The sequence below is a fragment of the Salmo trutta genome, chromosome 6, assembly GCF_901001165.1.
Source record: "Salmo trutta chromosome 6, fSalTru1.1, whole genome shotgun sequence".
NCBI classification, from domain to species: Eukaryota; Metazoa; Chordata; class Actinopteri; order Salmoniformes; family Salmonidae; genus Salmo; species Salmo trutta.
Genome location: NC_042962.1, coordinates 28113026 through 28131089, shown reverse-complemented (window position 1 = coordinate 28131089; position 18064 = coordinate 28113026). Strand labels below are relative to the sequence as shown.

Genomic DNA, 18064 nt, shown 5'->3' with positions numbered 1-18064 from the left:
CAGACGCTTTTATCCAGAGCGACTTACAGTAGTGAATGCATAGATTTCATACAATTTCATACATTTTTTTCTATTTTTTTCTGTGCTGGACCTATATGCATCCAATGCATATAAGTCCAGTACATTTTTGCTGCTGCTCAAATGTCTGGTGCCACAAAATGGAAACCCTGGCACGGATGCACAGACGGACGCACACACCTCCCTAACGCAACCGGCATGGCAAGGAAACGCTCTCAACTGAAAGAAACAAGTCAAATCGATGCCTCGTGTTGTTCTCTGCGCCGCGAGAACTTGGTCTGTGAAATACTTTTCCTCGCTACACGTGGTGTTTTCTCAGCACCATGAATTTCCATACTATTGATTCTGCACAGTACTGTGTTTTCTCTGTGATCTCAGTGCATCAGTTCCTATCAGAGCGCCTGCTGAAGTTGGATTCTAATGATCTCTGTGTACCACTGAGCTTCCTTATTAGGTGAATGTCATCTCGGCGCTTCGTTCTAGGTATCCACTCTTTGTAACCCGCCGGCTGGCAAGTCATATTTCACTCCTGAGCTGTATTTCAAATGGCACAACAAAAAAACGACAGCTGCGCAACTATGGGGCAAAACAAACGGAGTTGGCTTAGATTGTTGACAAACTATATTTCATCTCCCAAGTGTTTATTGAAAACATACACTGAACAAATATATTAACGCAACACCTAAAGTGTTGGTCCCATGTTTCATGAGCTGTAATTAAAGATCCCAGAAACAGAACCGCAGACCACGTGTAACCACGGCCAGCCCAGGACCTCCACAACCAGCATCTTCACCTGCGGGATCGTCTGAGACCAGCCATCCGGATAGCTGAAGAAACTGAGGAGTAACTCATTCTGATTGGCGGGGCCTGGCTCCCCAGTGGGTGGGCCTATGCCCGCCCATGGCTGTGCCCCTGCCCAGTCATGTGAAGTCCATAGATTAGAGCCTAATGAATTTATTTAAATTGACTGATTTCCTTATATGAACTGTAATTCAGTAAAATCTTTGAAATTGCTGCATGTTGCGTTTATATTTTTGTTCAGTACAATTGCACAATGAGCACCTGTTGTCTCTCAAATACATCATTACACTTGTTGGTTAGCTAGCTAGCGAATTTGAGCCATATTAGCATTGACATGAAATCAACAAGACATTATGAAACGAGCCACCAACGATTTCCCACATGGCAGCTTCTTGTCAATGCTGCTAGATTTCTGAACGTTCATTTTCGTGACGTTGTCAGCCAACCCGTCTATGTAGTGCACTACTTTTGACCAGGGCCCATAGGGTACCCTACACTCTTAGAGAAAAAGTGCTATCTAGAACCTAAAAGGGTTCTTCGTCTGTCCCCATAAGAGAACCCTTTGAAGAACCCTTGTTGGATCCAGGTAGAACCCCTTTTGGTTCAAGGTAGAACCATTTCCACAGAGGGTTTGACATGGAACCCAAAAGGGTTCTACCTGGAACAAAAAAGGGTTCTCCTATGGGGACAGCCGAAGGACCTTTTTGGGAACCTTTTTTTCTAAGAGTGTAGGGCTCTGGTAAAAAAAAGGAACACTACTGTATATAGGGAATAGGGTGCCATTTGTGACGTAGCCCTGGTCGGTCTGCCTGTAAAGAGGCAATCAGGCCAGCATATAGCCGGATGTTTCACAGAGAGAGCCCCTTCTTGCTCACTAATTAAAAAGATAAGTCGCTAGCAGATAACCTGGCATGGATTACCCCAGCCACTTTGCATGATATAGACGAGCTGTAAAAATAGCTGCTCAATGATCTGGCATCTCGCCGAAGAGAGAGAGAGAGAGAGAGAGAAGAGAGAAAGAGAGGAGAGAGAGAGGGAGAGAGAGAGAGAGGGCTCGGGTCAGGGGAAGTACAATCTCAGTGACAGTAATGGTTTATAAGGCAGTAATTCACAAGCACCTGCCTAACCCACTGTTAATGCGTTATATACAGTAAACACTTACTGTACAGAGGTAATCGAGTCTATGTGCCCTATTGGAGTCTGGTCAAGTGCACTAAAGGGAATAGGTTGCCATTTGGAATGCAAGCAAGACATAATAAAATTAAATACAAAAGCCACAAGACTGTTAAATAGTTAATTAAATGGTTACCCGGACTATCTGCATTGACCCCATCTTGCATTGACTCTATGCACACTCACAAGACTATATATAGACTATATACACACTTACTCACACACACTAAATCAAATCAAATGTTATTTGTCACATGCGCTGAATACAACAGGTGTAGACCTTACCGTGAAATGCTTACTTACAAGCCCTTAACCAACAATGCAGTTCAAGAAATAGAGTTAAGAAAATATTTACTAAATAAACTGAAGTGAAAATAAAAAAAATTATAATCGAAAAGAAACAAGAAAATTACATAACAATAACAAGGCTAAATACAGGGGGTACCGGTACCGAGTCAATATGCTGGGGTACAGGTTAGTCGAGGTCATTTGTAAAGTGACTATGTATAGATAATAAACAGTGAGTATTAGCAGTGTAAAAAAGGGGGGGGGGGGGTCAATGTAAATAGTCTGGGTGGCCATTTGATTAATTGTTCAGCAGACTTATGGCTTGGGGGTAGAAGCTGTTAAGGAGACTCTTGGTCCTAGACATGGCGCTCCAGTACCACTTGCAGTGAGGTAGCAGAGAAAACAGTCTATAACTTGGGTGACTGGGGTCTTTGACAATTTTTTAGGCCTTCCTCTGACACCGCCTAGTATATAGGTCCTGGATGTCAGGAAGCTTGGCCCCAGTGATGTACTGGGTCGTACGCACTACCCTCTGTAGCGCCTTATGGTCAGATGCCGAGCAGTTGCCATACCAGGCGGTGATGCAACCGGTCAGGATGCTCTCGATGGTGCAGCTGGGAATCCATGCCAAATCTTTTCAGTGTCCTGATGGGGAAAAAGTATTGTTGTGCCCTCTTCACAACTGTCTTGGTGTGTTTGGACCATGATAGTTGGTCAGCGCATGCTTTGAGTACACGATCTGGTAATACATCTGGACCCAAGTCTTTGTGAATGTTGACCTGTTTAAAGGTCTTGCTCACATCGGCTACGGAGAGCAGTCGTCCGGAAAAGCTGGTGCTCTCATGCATGCTTCAGTGTTGCTTGCCTTGAAGTGAGCAGAAAAGGCATTTAGCTCATCTGGTAGCTTGAGGCTGGGTTTCCCTTTTTAGTCCGTACATTTTTCGAGTCCTGCCACATCCGACCAGCGTCAGAGCCGGTGTAGTAGGATTCAAACTTAGTCCTACATTGACACTCTCACATAAAACCCACACACTCACATACAATACAATACCAGTCAAAAGTTTGGACACACCTACTCATTCCAGGGTTTTTCTGTATTTTTACTATTTTCTACATTGTAGAATAATAGTGAAGACATCAAAAAGATGAAAAAAAAAACAATATGGAATCTTGTAACAACCCAAAAAGTGTTAAATATTATATTTCAGATTCTTTAAAGTAGCCACCCTTTGCCTTGACAGCTTTCCACACTCTTGGCATTCTCTCAAACAGCTTCATGAGGTAGTTTTAATTAACAGGTGTCCCTTGTTAAAAGTTAATTTGTGCAATTTCTTTCCTTCTTAATGCGTTTGAGCCAATCAGTTGTGACAAGGTAGGGGTGGTATACAGAAGATTGCCCTATTTGGCAAAAGACCAAGTCCATATTATGGCAAGAACAGCTAAAATAAGCAAAGAGAAATGACAGTCCATCATTACTTTAAGACATGAAGGTCAGTCAATTCAGAAAATTTCAAGAACTTTGAACGTTTCTCCAAGTGCAGTCGCAAAAACCATCAAGTGCTATGGTGAAACTGACTCTCATGAGGACCAACACAGGAAATGAAGACCCGGAGTTACCTCTGCTGCAGAAGATATGCTCATTAGAGTTACCAGCCTCAGAAATTGCAGCCCAAATAAATGCTTCAAAGAGTTCAAGTAACAGACACACCTCGACATCAACTGTTCAGAGTAGACTGCATGAATCAGGTCTTCATGGTCAAATTGCTGCAAAAGAAACCACTACTAAAGGACACCAATAAAAAGATGAGACTTGCTTGGGCCAAAAAACACAAGCAATGGACATTAGACCGTTGGAGATCTGTCCTTTGGTCTGATTAGTCCAAATTTGAGATTTTTGGTTCCAACGGCCGTGTCTTTATGAGACGCAGAGTAAGTGAACGGAAGATCTCCGCATGTGTGGTTCCCACCGTAAAGCATGGAGGAGGAGGTGTGATGGTGGGGGGGTGCTTTGCTGGTGACACTTTCAGTGATTTATTTTGATTTCAAGGCACACCAGCATGGCTACCACAGCATTCTGCAGCGATACGCCATCCCATCTTGTTTGTGCTTAGTGGGGCTATCATTTGTTTTTCAACCGGACAATGACCCAACACACCTCCAGGCTGTGTAAGGGTTATTTGACCAAGAAGGAGAGTGATGTAGTGCTGCAGCAAATGACCTGGCCTCCACAATCACCCGACCTCAACCCAATTGAGATGGTTTGGGATGAGTTGGACCGCAGAGTGAAGGAAAAACAGCCAACAAGTGCTCAGCATATGTGGAAACTCCTTTAAAACTGTTGGAAAAGCATTCCAAGTGAAGCTGGTTGAGAGAATGCCAAGAGTGTACAAAGCTGTCATCAAGGCAAAGGGTGGCTACTAAATATATTTTGATTTTTTTAACACTTTTTTGCTTACTACAGTGCCTTGTAAAAGTATTCATCCCCCTTGGTATTTTTGCTATTTTGTTGCATTACAACCCATAATTTAAATAGATTTTATTTGGATTTCATGTAATGGACATACACAAAATAGTCCAAATTGGTGAAGTGAAAATATTTTTTTTCTTCTAAAATAAATGTAAAAAAAACGGAAAAGTGGTGCGTGCATATGTATTCACTCCCCTTGCTATGAAGCCCCTAAATAAGATCTGGTGCAACCATTTACCTTCAGAAGTCACATAATTAGTTAGATTGCACACAGATGGACTTTATTTAAGTGTCATATGATCTCAGCATATATACACCTGTTCTGAAAGGCCCCAGTCTGCCACACCACTAAGAAAGGGGCACCACCAAGCAAGCAGCACCATGAAGAACAAGGAGCTCTCCAAACAGGTCAGGGACAATGTTTTGGAGAAGTACAGATCAGGGTTGAGTTGTAAAAAAATATCCAAAACTTTGAACATCCCACGGAGCACCATTAAATCCATTATTAAAAAATTGAAAGAATATGGCACCACAACAAACCCGCCAAGGGAGGGCTGCCCACCAAAACTCACGGACCAGGCAAGGAGGGCATTAATCAGAGAGGCATCAAAGAGATCAAAGATAAACCCTGAAAGAGCTGCAAAGCTTCACAGCGGAGATTGGAGTATCTAATATCTAATACATAATCCAAGATGGCGTAGCAGTTCAGACGTCCATTACCCTCCTCTTGTTGTGTCCCGTGTATATATATACTTACATATTTTTTCTTCACTTATCTTTTTCAATTTTTTTATTCTAAAAACTCAAACTCAAAGCACTCTCCTGCAACCCGCCTCACCAATTTAAAAAAGAAAGTATTATTTACCTCATCTGAATTCCACAACAGAAGCTAGCCAGAGGTTAGCCATTTTCACTGGCTAACGTTGAAGTTCAGCTAGCCACGGTTAGCTGTCCTCAGCTATCCATTAGCTCGAAAAACTATCGCCAGTTTTTGTACAGCGCGACTCAGACCAGAGCATACCGGACCTATTCTCTCTCCTTTACCGATTTCTACCGCAGGCTCTGGACATTTACACCTGGATCTTGCAGCTAACTAGCTGCTACCTGAGTGACTATTGGCAACGTCGGTCACGGAATTAACACACATTATTACGGAGCTAGCCAGCTAGCCAGCTGAAGAGTTCCGTCAGCCACTCCTGGGCTATTCCTGAGCTAGCCAGCTGAAGTGTCTCCTGGGCTACAACTCACCTATCCGGACCCGTTTTACTGCCGATGCGGAGCCCCATCGGGTCTTCACGACTGGACCACCGACGTTATCTGCCCGAGGGAGTTATCCAACTGGCCCCTCCGTCGCGACGTAACCTGATCGCCCATCTGTGGCCGGCTAATCGTTAGCTGTCTTTTCGGCTGCGATCTGAATAGGTCTATCGGACACTTTTCTTGGGCCACTATAACTAACTATTTTGCCAACTTGGACAGGTCCCCCCTTCCACACGGAACCCCACTAACCCACAGACGGAAACGCATGAGGTGGCTAAAAACAGACCTCCCTCCCATCTTCCACCAGCTTGCTACCTATGGCCCGGCTAGCTGTCTGAATCTCACTGGACCCTTTGATCACTCGGCTAAGCATGCCTCTCCTTTAATGTCAATATGCATTGTCCATTGCTGTTCTGGTTAGTGTTTATTGGCTTATTTCACTGTAGAGCCTCTAGCCCTGCTCATTATACCTTATCCAACCTCTCAGTTCCTCCACCCACACATGCTATGACATCTTCTGGTTTCAATGATGTTTCTAGAGACAATATCTCTCTCATAATCACTAAATGCCTAGGTTTACCTCCTCTGTACTCACATCCCACCATACCGTTGTCTGTACATTATACCTTGAAGCTATTTTATCGCCCCCAGAAACCTGCTCCTTTTTCTCTCTATTCTGGACGTCACAGACGACCAATTCTTATAGCTTTTAGCCGTACCCTCATACTCATTCTTCTCTGCTCCTCTGGGGATGTAGAGGTGAATCCAGGCCCTGCAGTGCCTGGCTCCACTCCTACTCCCCAGGCGCTCTCTTTTGATGACTTCTGTAACCGTAATAACCTTGGTTTCATGCATGTTAACATTAGAAGCCTCCTCTCTAAGTTTGTTTTATTCACTGCTTTAGCACACTCTGCCAACCCGGATGTCCTAGCTGTGTCTGAATCTTGGCTTAGGAAGTCCACCAAAAACTCTGAAATCTTCATCCCCAACTACAACGTTTTCAGACAAGATAGAACGACCAAAGGGGGCGGTGTTGCAATCTACTGCAGAGATAGCCTGCAGAGTTCTGTCCTGCTATCCAGGTCTGTACCCAAACAATTTGAACTTCTACTTTTAAAAATCCACCTCTCCAAAAACAAGTCTCTCACTGTTGCCGCCTGCTATAGACTCCCCTCGGCCCCTAGCTGTGCTCTGGACACCATATGTGAACTGATTGCCCCCCATCTATCTTCAGAGCTCGTGCTACTAGGTGACCTAAACTGGGACATGCTTAACACCCCAGCCATCCTACAATCCAAGCTTGATGCCCTCAATCTCACACAAATTATTAATGAACCCACCAGGTACAACCCCAAAGCCGCAAACACTGGCACCCTCATAGATATCATCCTAACCAACGTGCCCTCTAAATACACCTCTGCTGTTTTCAACCAAGATCTCAGCGATCACTGCCTCATTGCCTGCACCCGTAATGGGTCAGCGGTCAAACAACCTCCACTCATCACTGTCAAACTCTCCCTGAAACATTTCAACGACCAAGCCTTTCTAATCGACCTGGCCCTGGTATCCTGGAAGGATATTGACCTCATCCCGTCAGTAGAGGATGCCTGGTTATTTTTTAAAAATGCCTTCCTCTCCATCTTAAATAAGCATGCCCCTTTCAAGAAATTTAGAACCAGGAACAGATATAGCCCTTGGTTCTCCCCAGACCTGACTGCCCTTAACCAACACAAAAATATCCTGTGGCGTTCTGCATTAGCATCGAACTGCCCCCGCAATATGCAACTTTTTAGGGAAGTTAGAAACCAATACACACAGGCAGTTAGAAACGCCAAGGCTAGCTTTTTCAAACAGAAATTTGCTTCGTGCAACTCCAACTCTAAAAAGTTCTGGGACATTGTAAAGTCCATGGAGAATAAGAACACCTCCTCCCAACTGCCCACTGCACTGAGGATAGGAAACTCTGTCACCACCGATAAGCCCACTATAATTGAGAATTTCAATAAGCATTTTTCTACGGCTGGCCATGCTTTCCACCTAACTACCCCTACTGCATTCAACAGCACTGCACCCCCCACAGCTACTCGCCCAAGCCTCCCCCATTTCTCCTTCTCCCAAATCCATTCAGCTGATGTTCTGAAAGAGCTGCAAAATCTGGACCCCTACAAATCAGCTGGGCTTGACAATCTGGACCCTTTCTTTCTAAAAATTATCTGCCGAAATTATTGCAACCCCTATTACTAGCTTGTTCAACCTCTCTTTCGTGTCGTCTGAGATTCCCATAGATTGGAAAGCAGCTGCTGTCATCCCCCTCTTCAAAGGAGGTGACACTCTTGACCCAAATTGCTACAGACCTATATCCATCCTACCCTGCCTTTCTAAGGTCTTCGAAAGCCAAGTCAACAAACAGATTACCGACCATTTCGAATCCCACCCCACCCTCTCCGCTATGCAATCTGGTTTCAGAGCTGGTCATGGGTGCACCTCAGCCACGCTCAAGGTCCTAAACGATATCGTAACCGCCATCGATAAGAAACAATACTGTGCTGCCGTATTCATTGACCTGGCCAAAGCTTTTGACTCTGTTAATCACCACATCCTCATCGGCAGACTCAGTAGCCTTGGTTTTTCAAACGATTGCGTCGCCTGGTTCACCAACTACTTCTCTGACAGAGTTCAGTGTGTCAAATCTGAGGGCCTACTGTCTGGACCTCTGGCAGTCTCTATGGGGGTACCACAGGGTTCAATTCTTGGGCCAACTCTTTTCTCTGTATACATAAATGATGTCGCTCTTGCTGCTGGTGAATCTCTGATCCACCTCTACGCAGACGACACCATTCTGTATACTTCTGGCCCTTCTTTGGACACTGTGTTAACAACCCTCCAGACGAGCTTCAATGCCATTCAACTCTCCTTCCGTGGTCTCCAACTGCTCCTAAACACAAGTAAAACTAAATGCATGCTCTTCAACCGATCGCTGCCTGCACCTGCCCGCCTGTCCAGCATCACTTCTCTGGACGGTTCTAACTTAGAATTTGTGGACAACTACAAATACCTAGGTGTCTGGTTAGACTGTAAACTCTCCTTCCAGACTCACATCAATCACCTCCAATCCAAAGTGAAATCTAGAATTGGCTTCCTATTTCGCAACAAAGCATCTTTCACTCATGCTGCCAAACATACCCTCGTAAAACTGACCATCCTACCAATCCTCGACTTCGGCGATGTCATTTACAAAATAGCCTCCAATACCCTACTCAACAAGCTGGATGCAGTCTATCACAGTGCCATCCGTTTTGTCACCAAAGCCCCATATACTACCCACCACTGCGACCTGTACGCTCTCGTTGGCTGGCCTTCGCTTCATAATCGTCGCCAAACACATTGGCTACAGGTCATCTACAAGACCCTGCTAGGTAAAGTCCCCCCTTATCTCCGCTCACTGGTCACCATAGCAGCACCCACCTGTAGCACGCGCTCCAGCAGGTATATCTCTCTGGTCACCCCTAAAGCCAACTCCTCCTTTGGTCGTCTCTCCTTCCAGTTCTCTGCTGCCAATGATTGGAACGAACTACAAAAATCTCTGAAACTGGAAACACTTATCTCCCTCACTAGCTTTAAGCACCAGCTATCAGAGCAGCTCACAGATCACTGCACCTGTTCATAGCCCATCTATAATTTAGCCCAAACTACTACCTCTTCCCCTACTGTATTTATTTATTTTATTTATTTTGCTCCTTTGCACCATATTATTTATATTTTAACTTTGAACTTTCTTCAAACTACAAATCTACCATTCCAGTGTTTTTCTTGCTATACTTTATTTACTTTACCTCCCTTATCTCACATCATTTGCTCACATTGTATATAGTCTTATTTTTTCTACTGCATCATTGATTGTATGTTGTTTTACTCCATGTGTAACTCTGTGTTTTTGTATGTTGTCGAACTGCTTTGCTTTATCTTGGCCAGGTCGCAATTGTAAATGAGAACTTGTTCTCAACTTGCCTACCTGGTTAAATAAAGGTGAAATAAATAAAATAAAAAATAAATCTGTTCATAGGACCACTTTAAGCCTACATTCCACAGAGTTGGCCTTTATGGAAGAGTGGCCAGAAAAAAAGCCATTGCTTAAAGAAAAAAATAAGCAAACACGTTTGGAGTTCGCCAAAAGGCATGTGGGAGACTCCCCAAACATATGGAAGAAGGTATTCTGGTCAGATGAGACAAAAATTGAGCTTTTTGGCCATCAAGGAAAACACTATGTCTGGCGCAAACCCAACACCTCTCATCACCCCGAGAACACCATCTCCACAGTGAAGCATGGTGGTGGCAGCATCATGCTGTGAGGAGGTTTTTCATCGGCAGGGATTGGGAAACTGGTCAGAATTGAAGGAATAATGAATGGCGCTAAATACAGGGAAATTATTGAGGGAAACCTGTTTCAGTCTTCCAGAGATTTGAGACTGGGACAGAGGTTCACCTTCCAGCAGGACAATGACCCTAAGCATACTGCTAAAGCAACACTTGCGTGGTTTAAGGGGAAACATTTACATGTCTTGGAATGGCTTAGTCAAAGCCCAGACCTCAATCCAATTGAGAATCTGTGGTATGACTTAAAGATTGCTGTAAACCAGCGGAACCCATCCAACTTGAAGGAGCTGGAGCAGTTTTGCCTTGAAGAATGGGCAAAAATCCCAGTGGCTCGATGTGCCAAGCTTAGAGACTTACCCCAAGAGACTTGCAGCTGTAATTGCTGCAAAAGGTGGCTCTACAAAGTATTGACTTCAGGGGGGATTAATAGTTATGCACGCTCAAGTTCTGTTTTTTTGTCTTATTTGTTGTTTGTTTCACAATAAAAAATATTTGCATCTTCAAAGTGTGTAAATAACCCCCCCCCCCAACAAAAAAAATCAAAGAAAAACAATGGGGAAATGCCAATGGGGGTGAATACTTTCACAAGCCACTGTACATGATGTGTTATTTCATAGTTTTGATGTCTTCAATATTATTCTACAATGTAGAAAATAATTGTAAAAAAAGAGAAAAACCCTTGAATGAGTAGGTGTGTCCAAACTTTTGACAGGTACTGTACATACAGTGCCTTCAGAAAGTATTCACACCCCTTGACTTTTTCCACAAATTGGTTGTGTTACAGCCCAAATTTAAAACAGATTATATTAGGATTTTTTGTCACTGACCTACACACAATACCATATCACATCAAATTGGAAATGTTTTTCCAGAAATTTTGACTCATTTATAAAAGATGAAAAGCTGAAATGTCTTGAGTCAATAAGTATTCAAATCCTTTGTCATAGCAAGAGCCTAAATACATTAAGGAGTAACAATGTGTTTATCAAGTCACATAATAAGTTGCATGAACTCACTCTGTGTGCAATTATAGTGTTTAACATGATTTTTGAATAACTACCTCATCTCTGTACCACACCCAAACTATTATCTGTAAGGTCCCTCAGTCCAGCAGTGAATTTGAAACACAGATTCAACCATAAAGACCAGGGAGATTATCCCATGCCTCACAAAGAAGGGCACCTATTGGTAGATGGGTAAAAAAAAATCTGACATTGAATGAGCTTGGTGAAGTTATTAATTACACTTTTGATGGTTTATCAATACACCCAGTCACTACAAAGATACAGGCGTCCTTCCTAACTCAGTTTCCGGAGAGGAAGGAAACTACTCAGGGATTTCACCCTGAGGCCAATAATAACTTTAAAACAGTTACAGAGATTAAAACCCATAAGAGTAAGCCATGTCTAAGCGGGGGAGGGGGATTCTACTAAGCTATATGGAATTGTTTTAAGAAGGTCATACCAAGGATCACGTTGCTATTTGATTTTGAATTGTAATATATATATATATTTTTATGAATGCGTTTTTAAGCATTACTGCTATTAGAACCATACAAACGCATTGAATAACAAGTTCCATACATAGAACAACAGATAGTTCCCCCATAAAATAAAAAGGAAGTTTGTTCTGAAGTGTATGTCCTATATCTGAGAGATATAATAAAGATCAGGAAACATTTTTTTTTTTTAACATGTATTTAGACCCTTATTTTTTATATACAGTACTCCATAAATTTGTTCAACTGGTACTGGGGGACCTTCAGAAGAGTCTTGTGAGGCCTGTGGGCACCCTAGAGCAAAACAACCGATATCTGCGTGTTTGTGAGATTCCCAACTTTCCACAGAGGCGTGTGTAACTGTTCGGACGCTACAGACAGAAGTTGGCAGATGGTCTGACAAACACCGCTCTAGAGCTTTCACCGCAGATGCGGAAGTGCAACATACAGTATCGCTAGCTTAAACTGACAGATTTTTATGGGGATTTTTGTATTATGCTAATTTGACTTCAGGGGGGACAGGATATCGACCTTAGGGGCTGTGATAGGAAAAAACTGAGGAGGGATCAACAACTTTGTAGTTACTGCACAATACTAACCTAGTTAACAGAGTGAAAAGAAGGAAACCTGTACAGAATAAAACATATTCCAAAACATGCATCCTGTTTACAACAAGACACTAAAGTAATACTGCGAAAAATGCAGCAAAGCAATATTTTTTTGTTATGTTATGGGGAAATTCCAATACAACACATTACTGACTACCACTCTCCATATTTTCAAGCATAATGCATCATGTTATGGGTATGCCTGTAATTGTCAAGTACTGGGGAGTTTTTCAGGATAAAAAAATAAAGGAATGGAGCTAAGTACAGGCAAACTCCTAGAGGGAAACCAGGTTCAGTCTGCTTTCCACCAGATACTGGGAAATTAATTCACTTTTCAGCAGGACAATAACCTAAAACACAAGGCCAAATCTACACTGGAGTTGCTTACCATGGAGACAGTGAATGTTCCTTAGTGGCCGAGTTACAGTTCTGACTTAAATCTACTTGAAAATCTTGCTCAACTAAGGTAGTTAACCAACAACATATCACAATAATAGCAAGTAAAACGTTTTTGTTGTTGTTGTAACCGTTACTGAGAATGTTGTTGCTGTTTGGGCCAGCTACTTGCAAATGCATTTTTGTATTTTAATCAAATGCATTACAAAATAATTTTATAGTTTATTTTGATACATTGATTTTTATGGTATTTTGTATCTGTATTTTCTAACTGTATTTTGTCAAGTTTGCCCATCCCTGTTCAGAGTGTATGTCACTGTTTCTCATAGAATCTTTCACAGCGGGCGCCTTTTGGAAAATGTTGGTCAAAATATAAGCATGCCTACTTCTCTAGGCACCACTACACCACTATGTACATATCTACCGGATATATTGTACCCCGTACTCCTGCAAATTAATCTGGTATTGGTACTCCCTGTATATAGCTTAATTCCTGTGTATTTTATTCCTCTTTTTACATTTTTTTTCACTCTGTATCATTGCGAAGGGCTCCTAAGCAAGCATTTCATGGTAAAGTCTACACCTACTGTGTTTCTGTGTCTAACACAACGTTCAATCACCATGTTGCTTCTTCCTGGGAATTTTGGGAAAGTTAGCGTAGTTTTGTAACCCTATGCTGTACTGTATGTACCGTAGAATGGACTGATTGTTCCCTATGCTTCTCACAGACAAAGCTGTTGCGCTTAGACAGCATGTTGTGGAACACACAGTCTGCCCTCTCTAAGTCATCCATATCTGTCAGACATCTAGAACCTATCTAGAACTGATCTAGAAGAAGAACCCTTGTTGAACCCTTTGAAGAACCCTTGTTGGTTCCAGGTAGAATCCTATGGTTCCAAGTAGAACCGTTTTGGATTCCATGTAGAACCCTCTGTGGAAAGGATTCTACATGGAACCGAAAATGGTTCTACCTGGAACCAAAAATGGTTTTAACTGGAACCAAAAAAGGTTTCTTCTATGGGGACAGCTGAAGTACCCTTTTGGAACCATTTTTTTGTAAGAGTGTGATTTATTTATCCCCTTATGCCATGGCTGCAAACAACCCCAATACATACCATGTATGTGTCACAAATGGCACACTATTCCCTACAGAGTCATAGAAAAAAGGGTTCCAAAAGGGTTCTTTGGCTGTCCCCATAGGATAAACTTTTTTGGTTCCAGGTAGAACCCTTTTTGGTTCCAGGTAGAACCCTCTGTGGAAAGGGTTTTACATGGAACCAAAAGGGTTCTACCTTGAACCAAAAATTGGTATTCAAAGGGTTCTCCTATGGGGACAGCTGAATAACTCTTTTAGGTTATAGATAGCACCTTTTGTTCTAAGAGTGTAGGGAATAGGGTGCCATTTGGGATGTAGCACAATGGTAATACTAGAGCCAGAGGTCCCTCTCCCCTAGCCGGAGAGTCAGACTACCCTAACCGGATAGGGCACTGATGTGACACCCTAACATCCCTCAAACACGGATGGGTTATCGACGGTGGACCTAGGGCCCTGAGTTTCCCTGACCATGTGACCTGACCAGTGAAAACTCCAATGGAACCAGGAGAGTGATGCGAGACTACCTCATTAAGCAGCATAAGCAGATCCTGATCATAAAAAAGGCCTTTTTCATCTGCATAGTTCTGATCCACCATACAAGAAACAGAGAGAGCGAATGAGAGAGAGAGAGAAAACGAGACGGTGTGGCTAAAGAAAGAGAGATCCACAGCAGACTGCTGAACAGAGTGGTCAGTATAAGTGTCAGTACAGTACCTTGGCCTTCTCCAGCTGTGCCTGAGCCTGCCGCTCTGCCTCTCGTCGCACGGCCTCCTTATCCTCCTCCAAGGACACATCGGAGTCTGATGGACGGCTGGTGTAGGAGTCCGCCGAACCCTGCAGAGCAGAGGGAAACGCACGTTAATGAGAGACTGCATGACAGATGAACCTCTTCAGACCTCAACATCACACAACAGACTAACTCATCATTTCCCAAACTCAGTCCTCGGGATCCCAAGAGGTGCATGCCTAGTTTTGATCCAAATAATCAAAGCGTGATGATAATTAGTTGATTATCAGCTGCGTAGTGCTAGGCTAAAAACCAAAATGTACACCCCTTGGGGTCTTGAGGACCGAGTTTGGGAAACCCTGGACCACGTTTCAGACCTCAGCAACTCTTCAGACTCACACTCACCAGACACACACATCAACATACAGCACATATACACACCATGCTGCCTTGTTTAGCCGTGAGACATGCCAGGTCTAACTGAAATTCAAGCAGAAGTCCTATCTTTGGAGACGGTTTGCGAAGACAGTTCGGTCAAATCATCAGAGAGCGTCGGAGCCCAGTTAGTGAACTTAGTGAACAGCCACACACACATCTAAATCAAACAATATTCAAACCCAGGGGAGGAGAGGCAGGGAGAAATCACAAAAGCTAAGTGGATGTGTTTCAAGTGGACGCTCCCCTGCTTCTCAGAAAGCAGCAGGACTCCCACCATCTCACAAAGCCTCAGGCTACATCAGTAACTACAAGAGTAGTGCACCATCAAGGGGATAGGGCACCATTTGGGACGCAGCTTCAGTCGGTCCTTTCATTCACTACCACTTCGGTCGGAGAGAAAAAAAAGAGACTAAAGAGTAACGCCAAAGGATAACAGGACTAAATCTTTTGTTTCATTGACTGGAGCTGGAGGTTTGTGTCTCCCATGCTCTGTAAGAGAGACATACGGACCTCTGGTAACTGTGGGCCCCAGCACGTGTGTGTGTGGTAAAGGCTACAGCTTCAGCCATATAAACAATCAGGCTCACACACATTAAGCCCCTGGCCACCTGACACACATTCTATATCTCCTGGGTGCACACACACATTTAAATAACACAAACAAATGTATGGGCATACACAGGTACACATGTTCAGGACCACTATCTTTCTCTGTTTCTCTCTCTTCCTCACACACATATACACACACAGACACGCTGGCACGCACACACACACACACACACACGTGCCCAGTATGTTTATAGCCCTGTTATGTCATTGTCAGACTCAGAAGGACTTTTTGAATAATAATAATAATAATGAACCTCACACTCTACCAGGCTGATTACAACTAACCCAACCATCCCATATACGAAGAGGATCCTACATCCTACTTTACTATCCAATACCTACACCTGGCATGTGGCTACGTTCCACCATAACATTATACATCACACTTGAAACATTCATCCTAAACTCTTTCTATTCACCTCCTGCATAATAGACGAGGCACTGCTCATGAACTATCCACGTCTCTTCTCCTGCCTTGTACCTGAGACACCTTCTATAAATAACACTGCTTATGCTTTATGCACTATCCTTAATGCTTCCGATATCCGTCTCTTCCCTCATAGGTTAAACCCTACCTGAAAATACTTTTAATACTGAATACAGTACACTGCATCTCATCACCATCACATTGTCTATAGACTAGGTCTGTGTCATAAATGGCACCCTATTCCCTATATAGTGCACTACTTTTGAAAAGGGCCCCATAGGGTGACATTTGTGACACATCCCAGCTATAACCTATAACCCCACCAAACCAGCTCATGTATCCTTGTGTCCTTTACATGTGACTGACGTTGTTCAATCCATTGTTCAATCCAATTCCATCATTCCATCATGTCCAGACTAAGGCAAGGGTCTGACCCAGAGAGTTACAGCCCAGCGGGTCAGAGAATGGGTGCATAATGAGGACTGTGACAGTGGTGACAGACGACCCACTACCCCTCATCATCACCGTCGCAGCATGGCAACTATCGCCCTGACAATACCACCCTCTGGCCCTTATACAGGTAGGCACAGGTAAATACGATGATGTACACACACTTTTACATGCGCACGCGCACAATCACGTACGCACACGCACACACACACGCACACACACACGCACACACACACGTATGAATAATCAGCTTACACAGTCGTCGAAGCTCTTGCTGCGACCTCCCTTGGCTCTTTTCAGCAGTCTAATCCAGGTGGCCTTCATCAGCCACACCGGTCATTCAGTGTCCTAAGCCACTGTTACGTATCCCTGCTATGACTACCGATACCTGGACTGCTATCCCTGCAAAAGACCTCCACAGGTATGGCTACCTTTGCTGTTAATAAAGCTACCTATGTTAGGGATACCTTAGGTGTGACTGCCAATACCTTTGCTGTTAAGGCTATCCCTAACGCTGCAGCGACGGCTAGTTCTACCTTTGCTGCTGCTGCGCTGTCCACATGAGCCATGGAACCGGTGCATAATCTCAGCAGCTGCCTGTCTCCCTCCAGTCTCCTCTAGCCTCGTCTAGCTGCTCAGGCTGCAGGCGCTGAGGCTGCCTGCCCCAGTGTGAGCTGGGCGGCCGGATGCTGCTCCTCTTCCCCTGCTTCTCATGCCTCACTCCCCCCTCCCCCCCAGCCCCAACACCGGCAGCTCCAGCCCCAGCTCCAGCCCCAGCCCTGTCGTCTGTCCTACACAGGCTGGGCTGCCATGCTCCTTCCTCGAGGACGGATAAGAGAACGCCTGCCTGGAGGATCAGTGTGAGAATGCTAATGTTGCTGCTGCTACTCAGGTGGTGCCTGCTGCATGCAATCTCAGCTCTCCTCAGCCTGTCAATGTATATATCCCGCGCTTTTTCTCTCTCTCTCTCTCTCTCACCGGATTTCTTGAGCTCTGTTTCTACCTCTGTGGTTCTGTCTAACTCCCCCCCCCTCTCTCTGCCTCCCTTTCGTATCACTCCCCCACCCCTTCTCCTCTTTGCTTGTTCTTTCGTTTTCTCCTGTTCCTCCTCACAGTCGCTCCATCTGTTCCGCTGTCTCCACTGTGATTAATGCTGCCCAGTACAGAGGGTTTGTTTGTGTGTGTGTGTGTGTGTGTGCGTGTGTGTTTGTAAACTATGCATGGATCTATAGGCATACATGTAAACATTTAATGTTGCACAGATATTAGTACACACACACACACACACACACGCACACACACAAAGCTGCACGCAAGCACCCACACACACTCTGGTCCTGTGATGACCGTCAGTCCAAAGTTCAGTGCCGTGCCTCTTCCCCTCCAGGGAGGCGACGAGGATGCCCGGTGTGTCCCTACTCTACGCACTCACTT

The 18064-nt window shown here is 44.1% G+C and overlaps 1 protein-coding gene across 5 annotated transcripts in view; it reads right to left on the bottom strand.

The window, feature by feature from the left end:
• The window catches only part of cacnb2a (calcium channel, voltage-dependent, beta 2a), a 111595-nt gene that overhangs the window by 30692 nt on the left and 62839 nt on the right, over nucleotides 1-18064 (bottom strand). For 4 of the 5 annotated variants that reach the window (XM_029756065.1, XM_029756067.1, XM_029756068.1 and 1 more), the window contains one exon: nucleotides 14694-14813. In XM_029756065.1, coding sequence (XP_029611925.1) covers nucleotides 14694-14813 — 120 coding nt within the window. Of the gene's footprint in view, nucleotides 1-14693; nucleotides 14814-16885; nucleotides 17293-18064 lie in introns of those variants that run through there. The other variant, XM_029756066.1, reaches the window with a different exon arrangement.